The 14,724-nt window shown below is 59.2% G+C and overlaps 5 protein-coding genes across 5 annotated transcripts; 1 reads left to right on the top strand and 4 right to left on the bottom strand.

Annotated features, from left to right (window-relative positions):
• Positions 1-1,000: 1,000 nt before the first annotated feature.
• Positions 1,001-1,792, bottom strand: SLS55_005925 (uncharacterized protein; the record flags this gene model as incomplete). Its single annotated transcript, XM_066777366.1, has 2 exons — positions 1,001-1,706; positions 1,788-1,792. 2 exons carry the CDS (start codon positions 1,790-1,792, stop codon positions 1,001-1,003), a joined length of 711 nt encoding a protein of 236 aa, XP_066633208.1.
• Positions 1,793-1,811: 19 nt separating this feature from the next.
• SLS55_005924 (uncharacterized protein) lies at positions 1,812-8,435 on the bottom strand (the record flags this gene model as incomplete). Its single annotated transcript, XM_066777365.1, is given in 2 exon segments — positions 1,812-8,414; positions 8,427-8,435. 2 exon segments carry the CDS (start codon positions 8,433-8,435, stop codon positions 1,812-1,814), a joined length of 6,612 nt encoding a protein of 2,203 aa, XP_066633207.1.
• A 603-nt stretch (positions 8,436-9,038) lies between these two features.
• SLS55_005923 (uncharacterized protein) lies at positions 9,039-9,907 on the bottom strand (the record flags this gene model as incomplete). The annotated part of the gene is made up of 2 exons (XM_066777364.1): positions 9,039-9,543; positions 9,903-9,907. 2 exons carry the CDS (start codon positions 9,905-9,907, stop codon positions 9,039-9,041), a joined length of 510 nt encoding a protein of 169 aa, XP_066633206.1.
• An 826-nt stretch (positions 9,908-10,733) lies between these two features.
• SLS55_005922 (uncharacterized protein) lies at positions 10,734-12,275 on the bottom strand (the record flags this gene model as incomplete). The annotated part of the gene is made up of 1 exon (XM_066777363.1): positions 10,734-12,275. The coding sequence occupies one exon, from the start codon at positions 12,273-12,275 to the stop codon at positions 10,734-10,736; it is 1,542 nt and encodes a 513-aa protein (XP_066633205.1).
• A 1,275-nt stretch (positions 12,276-13,550) lies between these two features.
• On the top strand, positions 13,551-14,222 carry SLS55_005921 (uncharacterized protein; the record flags this gene model as incomplete). The annotated part of the gene is made up of 2 exons (XM_066777362.1): positions 13,551-13,557; positions 13,714-14,222. The coding sequence occupies 2 exons, from the start codon at positions 13,551-13,553 to the stop codon at positions 14,220-14,222; spliced, it is 516 nt and encodes a 171-aa protein (XP_066633204.1).
• Positions 14,223-14,724: the final 502 nt, after the last annotated feature.

Genomic DNA, 14,724 nt, shown 5'->3' with positions numbered 1-14,724 from the left:
GAGGCTGGACGAGCAGGACTCCAGGTCGGTGGTCGGCTGATGACTTTGAAACGGGCCTGTCTTTGTTTTTGATGGTTTTTCCTATTTTTCCGTAGCAGAGGAAGTCGCTCGTTACTCCTTGTGAAATTAGGATGTTAGGCGATGCTTCTAGGTCGATTGAAAGCCTAATTCGCGCTTATGGGAAGCCTAGAGTGTTACTTGCCCAGATACTTTACAAATTAAACTCATACATCCTTACTAAGCTCTCTATTCTACACTACACGTCTTCATTGCCACTAACGAGGTAGTTCCGCAGTTGGAAAGCCTTCTTCAGTGGCAAGCCAAAGCAAGACATATACTTAACTAATTTAAAACCTTTATATTAGTCGTCTAAATCTAAGTTATAAGATTTCTATGCGCTATCTTTACGTAAAACCTAACTTAACTCCCTCGGTAAATCGCCATCGCCCGCCCTTAAAAAAAACGGATGCCCCGCTCTTAACGCCTTCCCCTCACAAACAAACCCCATCGGCGTCTGCGAGAAATCCTGACCCTTCCTTCTCACCGTAATCCACTCCTGCAAAAACGCCAGCGCCGCACCGTGCCCGACCGACGAGGAGATGGCCGAATCCCGGCGGTGCGCTGACCCCCATTCCACGGCCGCCTGGCCGCCAAGCGCCGATCCGTTGCCGCCGTGTAGCAACGCAGCGACAACAGCGTCGTACTCGTCGAATTCAAAGTACAACCGCCCTGCAAACAAGCCGAGCCGAATGGGCAGCCAGCGGGGCGCTGCGTAGCTCGCCGGCAAGGGCGGCACGGCGTAGTAGTCGAGCTTGTTGAAATACGTCGCCATCCGGCGCGTCACGGGCGCCGCGTATGCCAGCAGGTGCGTCAGCGGGCGATCGTCGCTGCCGCAGCACTTCCGGGCGAGCAGGTCCTCGGCTTCCTCGGGCGTCACGATCAGGGCCGTCTGCGTGTGCGTGCTCCAGAGGAGCCAGGTGACGGGGCGCTGTGGGTTGGGTTAGCGGCTTGATATGCTCATTACGAGAACGATGGGGGCTCTTACTAGGAAGGTGTCGTCCGGCTTGCCCAGCTTCACGGTCCGAAAGACCTCGGTGGAGGCGAAGAGTTGGTGGTGGAACAGCGCAGCGGCGGCAGCGTCGTGCTTTTGGCCCGTCTGCGTGCGGCGGACGCCAAGCGAAACGGCGCCGTACGCAGTCGACGCGGGTTTCGGTCTTCCGGTCTTCTCGAAGAGGAGTACGTCCTCGTGGAGCCCGCGATACGGCAGCGCCTCGTACAGGATCGGCTTCTGCACCTTGCGGATCGCTTCGACTTCGTGCGCCACCTCTCTCTCCTGCTCTACCTCCTGGAACACCGTGCTGCTTGGCGCGTCGGAACCGTACGTCTGGCCTCTCAGATTTGCGAGAAAGGTAGCCAATGCGGGCGACGGCTGCTCCAAAACCTGTGGCGTCACTTCCCCGCGCCGGGGCTGGTACATCTTCTGCAGCGAGTGGTCGTCGACCTGGCGGATCTCGCGGACGAAGGCTGCGCGGTGCTGCTTGTTGTCGATGTGGTTCGGGAACTTGCTGGCGATGGCGGAGCGGCGGCAAAAGTCGATGCCCTGGGCGCGGTAGAGCGGGTGGAGCTGCTCGATACCGCGACACGTTTGCTCGAGCAGCCATTGGACCACGTCACGCGAGTCGAGTTGGTGGCCCGTACGTTGACGGCTGCGGTGGTCGAGGATGCTCTGGTGCACCTCTGGTGGGGCAAAGAAGATGACCGATTGCGTCGTGGCCAGCTGCCGCAACCGCATCGCCGCTGTGGGAAGTCGGTCAGTAAATCATTTGCTTGCTGCATTGGTGGAGCCTCAAACCTTGAACAGTGTGATCCTTCGTCTGTGCTAGCCCTAGAGTTAAGGCGCCCCTGGCGTTCGAGGGTAGCTTAAGGTCGGTCCCACGGGTGTGCGCTTCGTCGAGATACACGAGGCATTCGCGGAGGTCATTGGCAAATGAAGAGGCTAACAGAGGAACCTGCGTGCCGCTTCGGTACATGATGAAGGGCTTGTTGTCCGCGTTGAAGTACAACGCCGCCTTGGCGTTCGCGTCCATGCGCATCCAGCTCTTGACCAGGGTAAGGTTGTCCATCTTCAAGATCTGTGCGCCCGCGTCGATGAGCACACGTATTCCCAAGTCCCTGACCTTGTTAAGCAGCATCTTCTCCGAAAGGCGCTGTCCATTCCTGGCTGCAAGAACGTATCCGCGATTCCGGGGCTGCAGCAGGTAGGTCAGCACGTCAGCGTTCGTGTGAGCGAGTCTGTCAAGATCGTGCTGTTCAATCGTCAGCGGCAACAGGTACCGATTGTCATTTGTTCCACTGAATCCGGTCGTCAACGGTGTACGCTGCATATCAGTCCGCTCCGGGCTCTGGGACTTCTGCGACTGGTACAGTGGTATATCCCAACCGCTGGCCCCGATCTGAGTATGGAAATGCCTGGCATGGACCGGGAAAACGAAGTGGTTCAAAAACGAATCGATGACGATGACGTTGTAGCGCAGATGTTTCCAGAGATCTTGGAGCTGCAATTCATCGTCCACGTTGATCACATTCCATTCCTGCAGCTGAACTGGCAAAGTCCTGGAGCTTCCAACCCAGCGGCTATACTCGCTAGCCGGGTCGTCGGACTGGAGGACCTGGAGGACGCATTTTTGAAGTTGCACGACATTAAGCCCTGCAAAGTAGAATGAGAGGCAGGTGAGCAGGATGCACACATCGGGGTGGCCCCACTCGGCCTGATCCGATGGAACTCCTTTCGCGTGGTACGGCACGGCCACCGGATCGCGCATGGGGTGCAGGCCGTACTGCACATTCCACTTCTTCTTCAAAGTCAGAATAAGGATGCCATGAGCCAGTAGCCCCCTCAGCAGGTACACGGTCTTCATCGTGGAACTCCTTTCCCTGAAAATTGCCTCCAGGTGCCTCTCATCGTCTGTGTTGACTTCGATGTCTCTAATGAAGTGTTTCAAGACGTCGCAGTCCTGTCGAGAGTAGCCGTCGAAGGCGAGAATCCTGGTCTTTCCGAGCGCGATCTGGTCCACCAGCCGCGTCACCAAGGCGTCTTCAGCATCAGGGCGCAGAAAGTAGACCCAAGGGAACCGGCTGCCATCCCTGTCAACGACCCTAACGCTGTGGGGAAAGTCCTGCTTCAACGCCTCTAAATGGCCGCGCACGAGTTCAAGCAGCATTTCGGCCGTTAGCCACCGGGACGGATGGCCGTCCAAGCTCTCCTGGGGCCCGGACGGATATATCAGCTGCGTCCGTGTGGCGAGGGTGAAGTCGCACTCATCGAGCACGTCGCGGCTGACCTCCTCCATCCACTTCTGCGCCTGGAGTATGGCCCTCGCCTCCTCGACCCTGCCGTCCAGCAGCCGCTGCGTGCCGCTCAGCTTGAACGACAGGATGTTCTCGGGCAGCGTGACCATAACCCCACACCCGGCCATGATCGCACGGTGGATCCCGATGAACGCGTCGACGGACGCTTGCGTCGTCTGCGTCCGGCGCGAGAATGGCACGCTGCGCACCTCGCGGCCCAGCAGGTTGCCCAGCCGCGCCTGCAGGACCTGCGCCGTCTGTGCGAGCAGCGCGTGCGGGACCACGATGCGCACGAGCTGCCGCGCGTCGGCGAGGACGGCGGCGACCATTGGTATGATGCATGACGTCTTCCCCTGGCCCATGTTCATCTGCAGGACGGAATTCCTGCCGGAGCGCGGGGAGGTGGTTGCGAGCGCGACAGCGACCTGGTGCGGGCGGATCAGGAGGTTGCCTTCGATCTCGAGAAGCAGCCAGTCTGGATACTTGGCAGGGTTCCAGGTTGCGTGGCCAGGATCCGCGAGCTCCTCGGCCGCGGCCTTGTCGTTTGCTCGCATCCGTGCATCGTCGATTCTGAGGTGCTGCTGCAGTTCTGTGACGGACCAGCCGTACTGGATGAGGGCGTCTCTCGTGCCGATTCCGAACTGGACTTTTGCGGTCGTTCGGAGCCGTTCCAGAAGCGTCACGGAGCTGATGCATGGCCACAACCCTCCGTACTTTAGCCATACAGCATGATTGTTTCCGGCCTCGAGAGCCGAGGAGATCTTCTCAAGTCGAGCCGAAGCAGCATTGCGAGCATCCGCTGATGAGATGATGGTGCGGCCTGGTGGCTTCTGGGCAATTCGCTGCGTGTCGGTGTGTCTGTGGGCAATCTCGAGCGCCTGCAGGCTTTGGTTGAGGTCCTTTGCGTACTGGGATCGGACTTCTGACTTTGATGAAATCATGGGCGCCATGATGGACCTCAACTCCTGCATCTCAGGTGATAGGGAGCGATGCTCCCAAGTTTCGTCAGACGTGGTCGTTCGTTCTCCTACGTCTTTCTCGTGCATGGCTATTCTCAACATTGGCTTGCCGCCGACTTCCTCGCCTGCTGGTTCTGGAAGGACACATGATTCTCTTAATAGGTCCTCAATATGCGGCACAGGGCTCTGACGATGACTGTGGCGAACGATTTTGCAGTCATCAGATACAGGGCTCATGGCGCGTGCGTTGTTCCCGATGCTGAGACGGTTGAGGACACTCTGAACGCGGGCAACCCATTCAGACAGCTCCAAGTTGTGTCTTAGACGCACCCAGTCATCCATAACGGCATGCATAGCGCCAGCAAAGTCCATGAAAGAGAATGCCTCTTCTGGAATCTCGTCAGTCGATAGCAAGGAGCTTGACCACTGCGAAGCAAGAAAGCTGGCTACCTGCTGACAGTTTGCATCGATGCGCTGCCTTTCTGCCACGCTCCGTCCCTCTCCAGGCGTGCAAAACGGGGCAATCAGCCGCTCGACGTGGCTCGCGGACGGCGTCTGGCGAAACTCGAAACCGCTATACGACGGCCACGGGGGTAGCTCGAGCGCCTTGAGATCGTCCATGACGGCGAAGGCAACGAGACTCCTAACGAGATCCATGTCGTGGGCCTTCCGGAAAGCAAGGGTGCCCAGCACGAAACACAGCAGATACTTGTCGGCGACGCTCGCCCCGCGGCAGAGGCGTAGCCAGGCGCCCCACTCCACCGCCGCCTCCGCGCCGAGTAGGTTGCTCAGCAGCAGCCCCGCGGCAGGCTCGCCCTGGGCGTGGAAGACGGGCCAGCCGCGCAGCAGGCGGGCGAGGTCGGGGCGGACGGGAAAACGCGCGCTCCAAGCATCCACGAGCGTGCTGCATTCCCAGACCCGGGCGCGGCGGCCGCCCTGCGTCTCGCGATCGCGCGAACGGTACGCCGCATCGCAGCACGTCTCGGGCTCGCCGCAGTTGCGGTCCTTGCGCCAGAAAGCGCTGCGTCGGGCGCTGCTGCGCTTGCGCAGATGCGCGTCGCCCCTGTCCTCCAGCTTCATCTCCACGGACTCGGCGGACGAAAACGCCGCTAGCTGCGATGACTTCTGGTAGATGGCCGCGACGGCCGGAACGAACGCTTCGTGCTGCGCGGCGGCGGGCAGCCCGTTGGCGTCCCAGAATACCTGCTGCATCACCTTCTTCCCGGGCGGGTAGTACACCCGCTTCGGCGCCAGGCCCGCCAGCAGATTGAGGTACTGCTCGAACGCCGGGTTCAGCGGCATCCACGGCTGGTTCTGCGCCGAGCGGAGACAATGCAGCGCCTCTTCCGTCCCTGTGCGGCGCGTCAGCGGATCGGGTGCGATCGACGCCGTGTACGCGTGCAGGATGGCCTTGAAGAGCAGCAGGCGCGCCTCGGCCGGGCAGTCCAGCCGCCCCAGCACGGCGTTGATGGTGTAGATGCCGTATGTCCCGCCGTTCTCGGCGTGCACCGCGACGTGTTTCCCACGACGCTGCCACGAGAGCGGGCCCAGCGGCACGAGGATGCTGCGGCGCTGCGGGTTGAGGCTGTCGCGCAGCACGATCTTGGAGTTGAAGCCGTACCACGTGCCGGCGTCCTGGTCCCGGTCGACGACGGCGTGCAGCTCGCGGCAGTGCAGCAGCGGGCCTTCCTTTTCGTCCTTGACGACGAAGCTCAGGTCGAGGCGGCGCAGCTCGACCGAGAGGCCGCCGTCCCTGCTCTCGGGCTGGAAGACGGTCAGGCGCGCGCGGTGCTCGAAGCCGCGGAAGATGGCGGCGACGTCGTCGAAGAGGGCGCTGGCGGGGTCGACCAAGAAGACGTTGCGGCGGCGGGCCAGGCGCGCGCGCACGTCGATGGTCCAGTTGCCCTCCTTTTGGGTCCAGATGTCGGGCATCTGACGCGCTTCGACGGCGCCCGTCTTGAGGTCGAGCCAGTGGACGCAGTTCTCCACCAGCGAGGCCGGGAGGTCCGGCTTCTCGAGGCTGCCGAACACGGCGCGGGGGAGAAACTCCAACGTCTGGCCACGGTAGCGCGCGCGGATGACGAGCCGCTGCTCGTGCTTCCCGAAGTGGATTTCGTGGTCCTTGGGAGTGAAGTTCAGCATGTACTCCATGCCCGGCATGTACGACGGATACGTCAGCAGGTGCTGGCCGCCAAACAACTCCTTGATCGTCCCGTCGTCGCGATACTCGGCCGGCAGCTGGCTCAGGGGCTTGTAGTCGATCCAGAGGCCGCCGCCGACTGGGTCGTAGTGCAGCGTCTGCCTCCGCGCCGCGCCCTGCCAGTCGACCCTCAACACGGCCAGCTCCCCCGACGACACTCTAACGAACTCGGGCGGCGAGTACCGCCGCGCCTCCCCGCCCGCTGCAGCAGCAGACGGCCAGATGGCGTCCACCGCGGCCGTCAGGCTCCCGGGCCAGCGCTCGATGCCCGCCCGCACCAGCCTGCTCATCCGGCCGCGCGCCCTGACGTCCCTCAGCACAGCGAGCCGCAGCGCGTCCGGCAGCGCTACGAGGTCGCTGGGGAAGTTCTCGTGCACCGCCGTCGACGCCTCAATCGCGGCCTGCAGGGCCTCAGGCTGCATCTCGTCGTCGTCAACGCGCGCGGCGCCGCTACACGCCCGCCGGCAGAGCAGCGCCGCCCACAGCATCTGCCGCGACAGCTTCTGCGACACCTCGGACGTCGTCGCCTGGTGCAGCTCGGCCCGCAGCCGCGTCATCCACCCATACGTGATGCCTCGCGCCTTCTCTAGAAGACCAAAGACGTCCGTGCTGGCTGGTGCAATTGCGAGGGACGCGAGGCGTAGTAACAGCACGATCAGCATGTCCATCATGTGCGCCTCGCGCCAGTTCGCCGCGATCAGGTCGAGCCGCTGCCTGATCTGCTCGGCCAGCCGCGCGCAGAAGGCGTCGTCGCGGAAGATGCTGTGCGCCGTGCGCAGCGCGTCGCCGCTGTCAGGCTCACCGGGCCCGGCGTGCGCGGCCAGCTGGGAAACTATGAGGGAGATGGCCTCGCTGCTGAAGTTGAGGTTCGACGACCCGAGCTCGACGAGGATGGCTGGCCACCGCATGCGGCGGCCGCTGAACAGCGTCTGCGTGGCGGCGAACTCGTGCACGCTGACGCCGCGCGGGCAGAGGGGCTGGCTGGCCAGGATGGCGTTGGAGGACGGGCCCTCGCCTCCGACGGAGAAGCCGGGCAGGGTCTTCAACTGGGCCAGGGGAGAGCTCTGAGGTATCGTCCACTGGCACAGGTGTGCGAAGGCGGGGGCGGTGGCCTGGGCGCACCAGACTCGCGTCGTCGCGTCGGAATAGCTGTATGTCAGGCCGTGTGGGCGGAGGACGCCTTCGATGCGCGCGGGGACGCTGGACAGCTTGTAGTGGGAGCGCAGGTGCGACTTGATCTTGGATGCGAGAGTGATGTTGCCAGGTGAGCCCGTTCGGAACGGCGCCAGGCTTTTGTAGTCTCGTACGTCGTATGTCTTCTCCGATGGCGCCGTCAGGTTCGGGTATCCGAGATAGCTGAGGATGCTCCAGGCAGCGTTGCGGTACGCGGCGAATATCTCAGGGCACTGGAGCTCGAACACGACCGTCTTGCTTTGTGCTTGGTCCTTGGGCAGGAAGTCCTCGTGGATCCTGACTTTGATTTTCTTTCTCTGCCGTTTGACTTTGCATTTTGTGCAGTTTGTCGAGCGCTTCTGCGTACCGCACGTGCACGTACTTTGCGCGAGCTGCAGGGACAGGTCCTCGTACCTCTTGCTGAGTACTTTCCATTCCTCCATGGTCTTGATTCGCGCTCTCTCTGACTGCTCCTCGATTCTCCGATGGAGTTTGGCCATCGTCCCGGCTTGGTCGCACTCGTTGTAGTATCGGACGGCGAAGCTGCCCGCCCGTGGATCGTCGAAGATGGTACGAGCACTGGGGCCCGCTTGCCTCTCCCGAGATCGTAAGTAGTCTTGTATGGCCTGCAAGCGGTACATGTCACGGCCCTCAGGCAGCTGAAGGACGTCAAGCGCACCGGCCGATACACCGGGCTTGTAGTCCAGAAGCAGGCGTATCGACCCCGTTGCGCGCTTGTCCAATACCATCCACATTTCCATGACGGTCAGGATCTTAACGCTTTACAGCTCCGGCAGGCCGTCGTAGGCGGGCCCGACCTGGTTCAGATAGCGGCTGATGGCGTCTAATATCCTCACGCATGCCGCCTGGCTGGCCATTCTATCCATGCGGGCCGCGAATGCGCCAATCTCCACTTCTTGCTCAATGTCTTTCAACTGCGAATAGCAAGTGACGATCGCTCTTGTTGCGGGGGAACCGGCACACCAGTCAGCTGACTTGTTCGGACCCCGGGCTTTGTTAGATAAAGGCCGACTGGCAAGGATGGATTCCAGAATCGGGCCGCTGTTGGCAAGATTCAAACGCAAGCTGTTAGGGTCGGCTCGAAGTGGAAGACGGTGTATAAGGCGGACGGTGGCGGCCCGGGCCGCGCGCCACGTCCGGTCGATGCATTCCGTAGCGCCTCGAAATGCGTCGTGAAACAGTGGCTCCAGACGTAGCAAGATCCTCTCGCAGATCCCTGCAGCCCTGGGTCCATAGCCCTTTCCAGCGGCCTGAAGCTTCGCGATGCGCCGTGCAAGCTTCGCTCTAAGATTATGCAGCAGCTCCATTCTGACAATGCCAGTAGACTGACGAAGCAGCTAAGCAAACATCACGCAGAGTACGAGCTTGTAGCACGCGTGGCCGGCCTCGGATCCGAGCTTCTCGTCCAGGTGCCTAGAAAGGCCTACCCGGAGCACGAGCCAGTAGGGCGCTCGCCTCCACGGAATCTCAGATCCAGGTCCCCAAATCACATCGTCGCGAACGCGCTTGTGTAGCAAAGTGGGGTTGGTCCTGTGGCCGAGGGCTTCGAGGATGGTGATGAGTAGTTGTGATATCAGCGCAGGATCGGCCGACTCCCGAATCTCGACCAGCTCCACGCCGGCCTTGTATGCGTGCGCGGCAAATTCAGGGAAGCTTTCGCTGCTGCATTGCTCGAGGAAGTCGGCCAGGCTCTCTTGGAACGATGTGTTCGTGAAGACGTCCAGCGGAATGGCGGCAGCGGCCCCGGGAAAACGCCACTGCAGCGCGCCCTCGGCTGCTAAAACGTCTTTGGAATGTGGAGAAGCCTCGAATGCTTCGAATTCAACAATGTGATCGACATTCCTAGCATTTCAAACATTAGCTTCGTGCATATTATACGAGAGGCGCGGGCTGTAGACGAGAAACCTTTTAATCAGCAGGCCCGCGTTCTGCTCCCTCACGTGCAGAATCAGAGACTCGTTCGGCCCAAGCTGCCGAAAGGATTCCAAGATGGAAGCTTTCTCAAGGCCCTCCACGTCAGTATCGTTATTCAAATTTCTGGCGGCAAGAAGTGTTTTCCGCGCGTCTTCCCATATGGCTGTATCAGTATATGAAGCGATGGCAACCAGAGCCTCGGCAGCCTTGATCAAGCCATTAATAAGGTCTCTTTCGAGAGCGTTCGTATCGCCTTCGTGTCTTGAGGGTAGCTGCTCTGGAAAAACGACATGGTTGAGGAGAATTCCCAAAACTCTAGCGTTCAAACGCGGAGTTTCCATTTTGCTAGCCAACAGGTTGTTGAGTCTCGCACTAACGACAAATTCAAAATTGCTTGAGAGACCTATCTATTCATTCCATTCTACACCGCCAGTCGAAAGTAAACGCTTCGGGCGAACTGCATGCAAAGTGGGCTGTGTGAACAGGGATGATTGTGACACATTCTCTCTTTCGATAAGATCGACATTGTAGGCAGCAGTGGCACAGTATGTACGCGTTGGCTCTTCAAACAACAGTGCCGAGTAGCCGGATAAATAGCGCATTTCTAGGTGCGGATTTTATTTCGTTCTCCTACGGCGTAGGAATTTCGGTAGTATATATCGAGCACGGTTTAAGCTACTATAGAATTCTTTTAAAAAGAGTTAAAATCTACTAGTAAAAAAGGTTTATTATTATATTTTATAGTATTTAATAAGCTTTATAGCTTTTATACGTAAAGCTAGTTAATATCCTTAAATATAATAATTAAAGTATAAATATAAAGATTTTAATTAAAATGTATTCTTTATTAAGTTTAAGTCTATAGCTAAATTAGTTAAAGTCTATTACTACGGCGGCGGCGGCGGCGGCGGCGGCGGCAGCAGCAGTAGCAGGAGGAGAAGCAGCAGCGACGAGCATTACCAACAGCAGTAGCGGCGAGCACCAGCAGCGGCGAGCGACGGACGAATACTACTAACTACTAGCAGCGAGTATCGTTAACTACTTCTAAGAATAAGGCTCTAGCTACGCGCTTCGCTAGAGGTTCTATTCACAGAAGTCGCCCTGCCGCTCTATTAACATCACATATTAGTATCTTTCTTAATTCCCGCCTCGATTATACCGAGCGCCTCCTTCGCAGGTACGCGCATGGTAGTCGTCATGTCTCTAAGCTGTAAGGCCAACAGCTCCTTATCCGACCTATGCACCTCGCCGTCCCAATCGACACGGGCAATTACCACGCCCTTCTCTGCGGGCTGCTCATTGTCCACGCAGATGAAGTACGCCCTTGAGAAGTTCTCATCCCAGCGATGCTGCCGACACATCCACGGAAACCGCCTCACCGCCTCCTCAAACGACCACTGCACCTCTTCGCCCGGCTCGTCGCTGTGCGTGTGCACCTCACGCGGTGCATACACCAGCCACTCGTCTCCCTCCTTCCGCTTCTTCGCTTGAGGATCCAGCAGTGTCCGGCCAACGCCCGGATTCTTCTCCTGCACCTGGTACTGGAACACGGCGATGAGCGGATGGTCGGCACGCCACACGCGCACGCCCAGCTTGATGTTGAACCAGCGCTGCTGCAGCCCCTCGTGGGCGGCACCGGGCATGCGCTGCACGTCGCGTTTCGCTTGGGCGCCGATGTCGCGCAGTTGAGACTTGGAGCGACCCTGGCCGGTGATGCCGTCCCAGGTCATCTGCACCAGAGCGAAGCCGTGCTCAGCGGGATCGGTGCAGTCGGCGATGACGAGGAGAGACTTGTGCAGCCAAGGGTTCTTGCGGCAGCGGGCGGGATGCAGGGCGCAGGCCTGGGCGATGAGGTCGGCTGTGACGTCGGGATCGGGGGCACTGAGTGTCTTGGTGTCGACGGTGGGTTTGTCGAGCTTGGGGGTCAGAATGGCCTGGCAGCGGACGAAGTAGTCGGTGGCGGGGTTGGTCTTGAAGTACACGCCCGGCTCAAGGTTGTTGCGGATGAGCTGATCCGGGTCGACCGAGTCGATGGCGTAGAACGGGACGTAGTTTTCAATGTGCTCGAGATGGTCAGGGCACTCAGGTCCACTGTCGTAGTCGTCGTCGTCTCCGTTGTCGGGGGCGGCGGGCTGCTCGTGTGAGCTGTCGTCCCCGTTGTCATCATCATCGTCATCGCCAGTGGGTAATCCGTAGGATTCCTTCTCTTCCTCCCAGTCCGAGTTGCCGATCTGAAGGTTGACGAATACCAGTCCAGAGTCTTCGGGCTTGACGAGCAAAGAGTCGGTCTTGCAGCCGGGCTCGTCGAAGTTTCCATCGTCCAGAGTGACCAGCAACACGCCCTTGCGGCGCCAGTCGGTGTCAACGGCAGCAATAAAGTAGATGGGGTCAAAGGTGCGCTGTGGGCCCAGCTCAAGATGGGAGTCGTAGACGGCGCGTAGCGGGCTGCCCACAAAGCGCGGCTGGGGCGCCAGGCGAACGTTGTCGCCGGGCTCTGAGCCAACACACTCGGACTCGCAGACGCGGCGTAGCTCCTCCAGCTCAGTGTCAGTGAGGTCGACCAGGGTGTAGACGGCAACCGGGCGGAGCTCCATGGGCTCGTCGCGGTACCGCTCGACGGGTGCCGTGGGCGGCAGGGTGAGGTCGGGGCGAGTGGCCATGGTGAAGAATGCGATGGCGAGGAAGGAAGGCGGTGGTGATGAAGCGAATTTATGGGTGGTGAAGTGGCACAGCAGCTTGGAGTGGGGCTGAGCAGGCAGCAATGACGTCAATTGCTGCCCCCACGGTGCATCGAACAGCCAACACAACCCGCCCCCGCTCCCGCGCTGCAACGGCAGTGGCTGCTCACCCGCGCCGATCGATCGAGCCCCAGGCTGCAGGAACTGCGTTTGGCCTGACCAACGTCGTATTACATCCTCAGCTGCCGTCATCCGAAACATCAGCCTGTCAGCACCTTGGGCAGGGACCCTTGCTTGACTTTCTAGAAACGGCTGCCCGCTGATGGCTGTACATCCCTGAACTGGAACCAATCACAGCCTCGCAGCTGAATGCAGTGTTTGAGGAATAGAAACAATTGACTTTCTGCCCCCTCCCAGGCACCCTGCCGCCTTCAGCCTGAGCCCTTTCCAAAGACAACAACACGCCCCCACCGGAACATCGCGGTGTAACGATACTTCTATTTGGTTGCTGGAATCCTTCATCCCCGCTAGTCCCCGGAGCGGCATTTCGGCAGTGCGCAGCAGATCGAAGAATCGGCCATCCATCAGTCTTGAGCGTAAGACGGAATTTCCGAAAGCGTCTTCTGCGTGAGGCAGTGTAGGAACTGAAGGCATCCAACACCATGGTGTACTTTCAGCTTCGCAGGAAGGAAAGAATCCTTCTTCTTCGTATGGGAGTTGGTCTCAGCCCGCGTGAAGGCCCAAACATAGCATCCATCCTGCGGTTCTATGTGTATAAGTACGAGAGTACTTGTCCAACTGAAAGAACATCATCAACAGCCCTCTCTTCTTCGATCAAGCATCCAAACAACAACCACAAGTCACTTCCTCAATCAAAATGAAGTACCTCACACTGCTGGCCGGCATGATTGCCATTGCCGGAGCATCTCCTACATTCGACCTCAAGGCCCGTCAAGATCCCGACGATCTCATGATCTTCACATGCGACCAGATGCCCAATGTTTGTGCGAACATGTGCTACGGTAAGGAATCACTTCCAAGAAGCTACATCAAAGCCCAGCTAACGTCAAGGTGAAGGCGCGTACTGCAAGGGTATCGGCACAAGCCTCAAATACGACAAGGCCGACGCCAAGGAGAAGCGGAACCGCCGCCACCAGGCCGGGTGCATCGCCTCTGGAGGCAACCGATGCTCGACCAAGAAGGGTTTCAAGTCGGGCTACCAGTGCGACGAGTATCCCTTTGCCAGCACGGTGTCCAATGGCGCGTCCACACGCCTGAACCGCTGCGTGCCCGCTGCAGAGAACAGGAGTAAGTGACTGCCACCGCCCACTTCCAACAACACATGCCCCTACTCCATTCCTACACGGAAATCCACCTTCGACATATAAGCATGGAGCTGACTGCAACCTCCCCCCAATAGAGCAAGGCGGCGTGATCAACGCCTTCTACAAGAAGGCCTACTGCGGTGGCGGCCCCTGCACCTTCACCGCCAAGTTCTCCAACGCCGGCAACATCAACCTTTGCAAGGCCATGAACGGAGACAAGTCGGTATGCACCTCGGATGAGGCCAAGAACGAAGAGGTCGTCGGTCCTGGCGGCGAGGCCGATGACGGCGACCAGGCCGGTGACGGCACCGACGACGACAACGGCCAGCCCGAGGACGGCGACCCCGGCACCACCAAGAGGTCGGCCGCGCCTGGAGAGGTACTGCACCCGCGGTACCTGACGAGCTCCGGGGTGGAAGTTGAGATTCCCGGGGGTGCCCGGATCGGGCAAAGGGCTGTGACGGTGCTGCCACGGAATGCGACTCTCTGGGATGAGCAGGCCGAGGGGCATGCGTATGATCCCGATGATGAGGACGACGAGTATGACTATATGATGGACAACTTGGACGTCAGGGATGACACTATTGTCTCCCAGCTTCTCTAGGGGGGGAAGGCTCTCGAGTGATAGATGTCGAACTGAGGACAATCGTTAAGATGGGATAACAAGTCTGTTTAGAACGGCGTTTAGGTTTTCAATAGCATTGGCACCTTACAGTTCCTACTAAACTTACATGCACCATGAGCTCCTTGAAGACCAGATCGAACGCACTGAATTAGAATTCGGTAGGAGGCAAGCCCAGGAGGACTGAAACGCCATGCTAGCGTAAGATCTTAAGCCACCACTTTGTCGTCTCTGTGACTTTTAACTCCGGCCCTGTAAGCTTTGGTCTGAGCATGAGGAGATCTTTGCCTCAAAGTGCAATGTTAACGCTCTGCAAGACTGGAAGCTGATCCACGGCCGCCAAAGAATCTCTTCCCGTCTATACCGCATCTGGTTTCTACCTTTTTTTCTGAATTCTCCGCTCGTCCCATCTGTAATACCAATGGGGTCGCTTCCACCATCCCAGCCCATGGAGAAGCCAGTACAATATCCCGCCACCATATGC

This window comes from Diplodia seriata (assembly GCF_021436955.1).
Source record: "Diplodia seriata strain FDS-637 chromosome Unknown scaffold_5, whole genome shotgun sequence".
Taxonomy (NCBI): domain Eukaryota; kingdom Fungi; phylum Ascomycota; class Dothideomycetes; order Botryosphaeriales; family Botryosphaeriaceae; genus Diplodia; species Diplodia seriata.
Note: the sequence above shows the minus strand (reverse complement) of the source record. Positions and strands in the feature narration are given on the sequence as shown.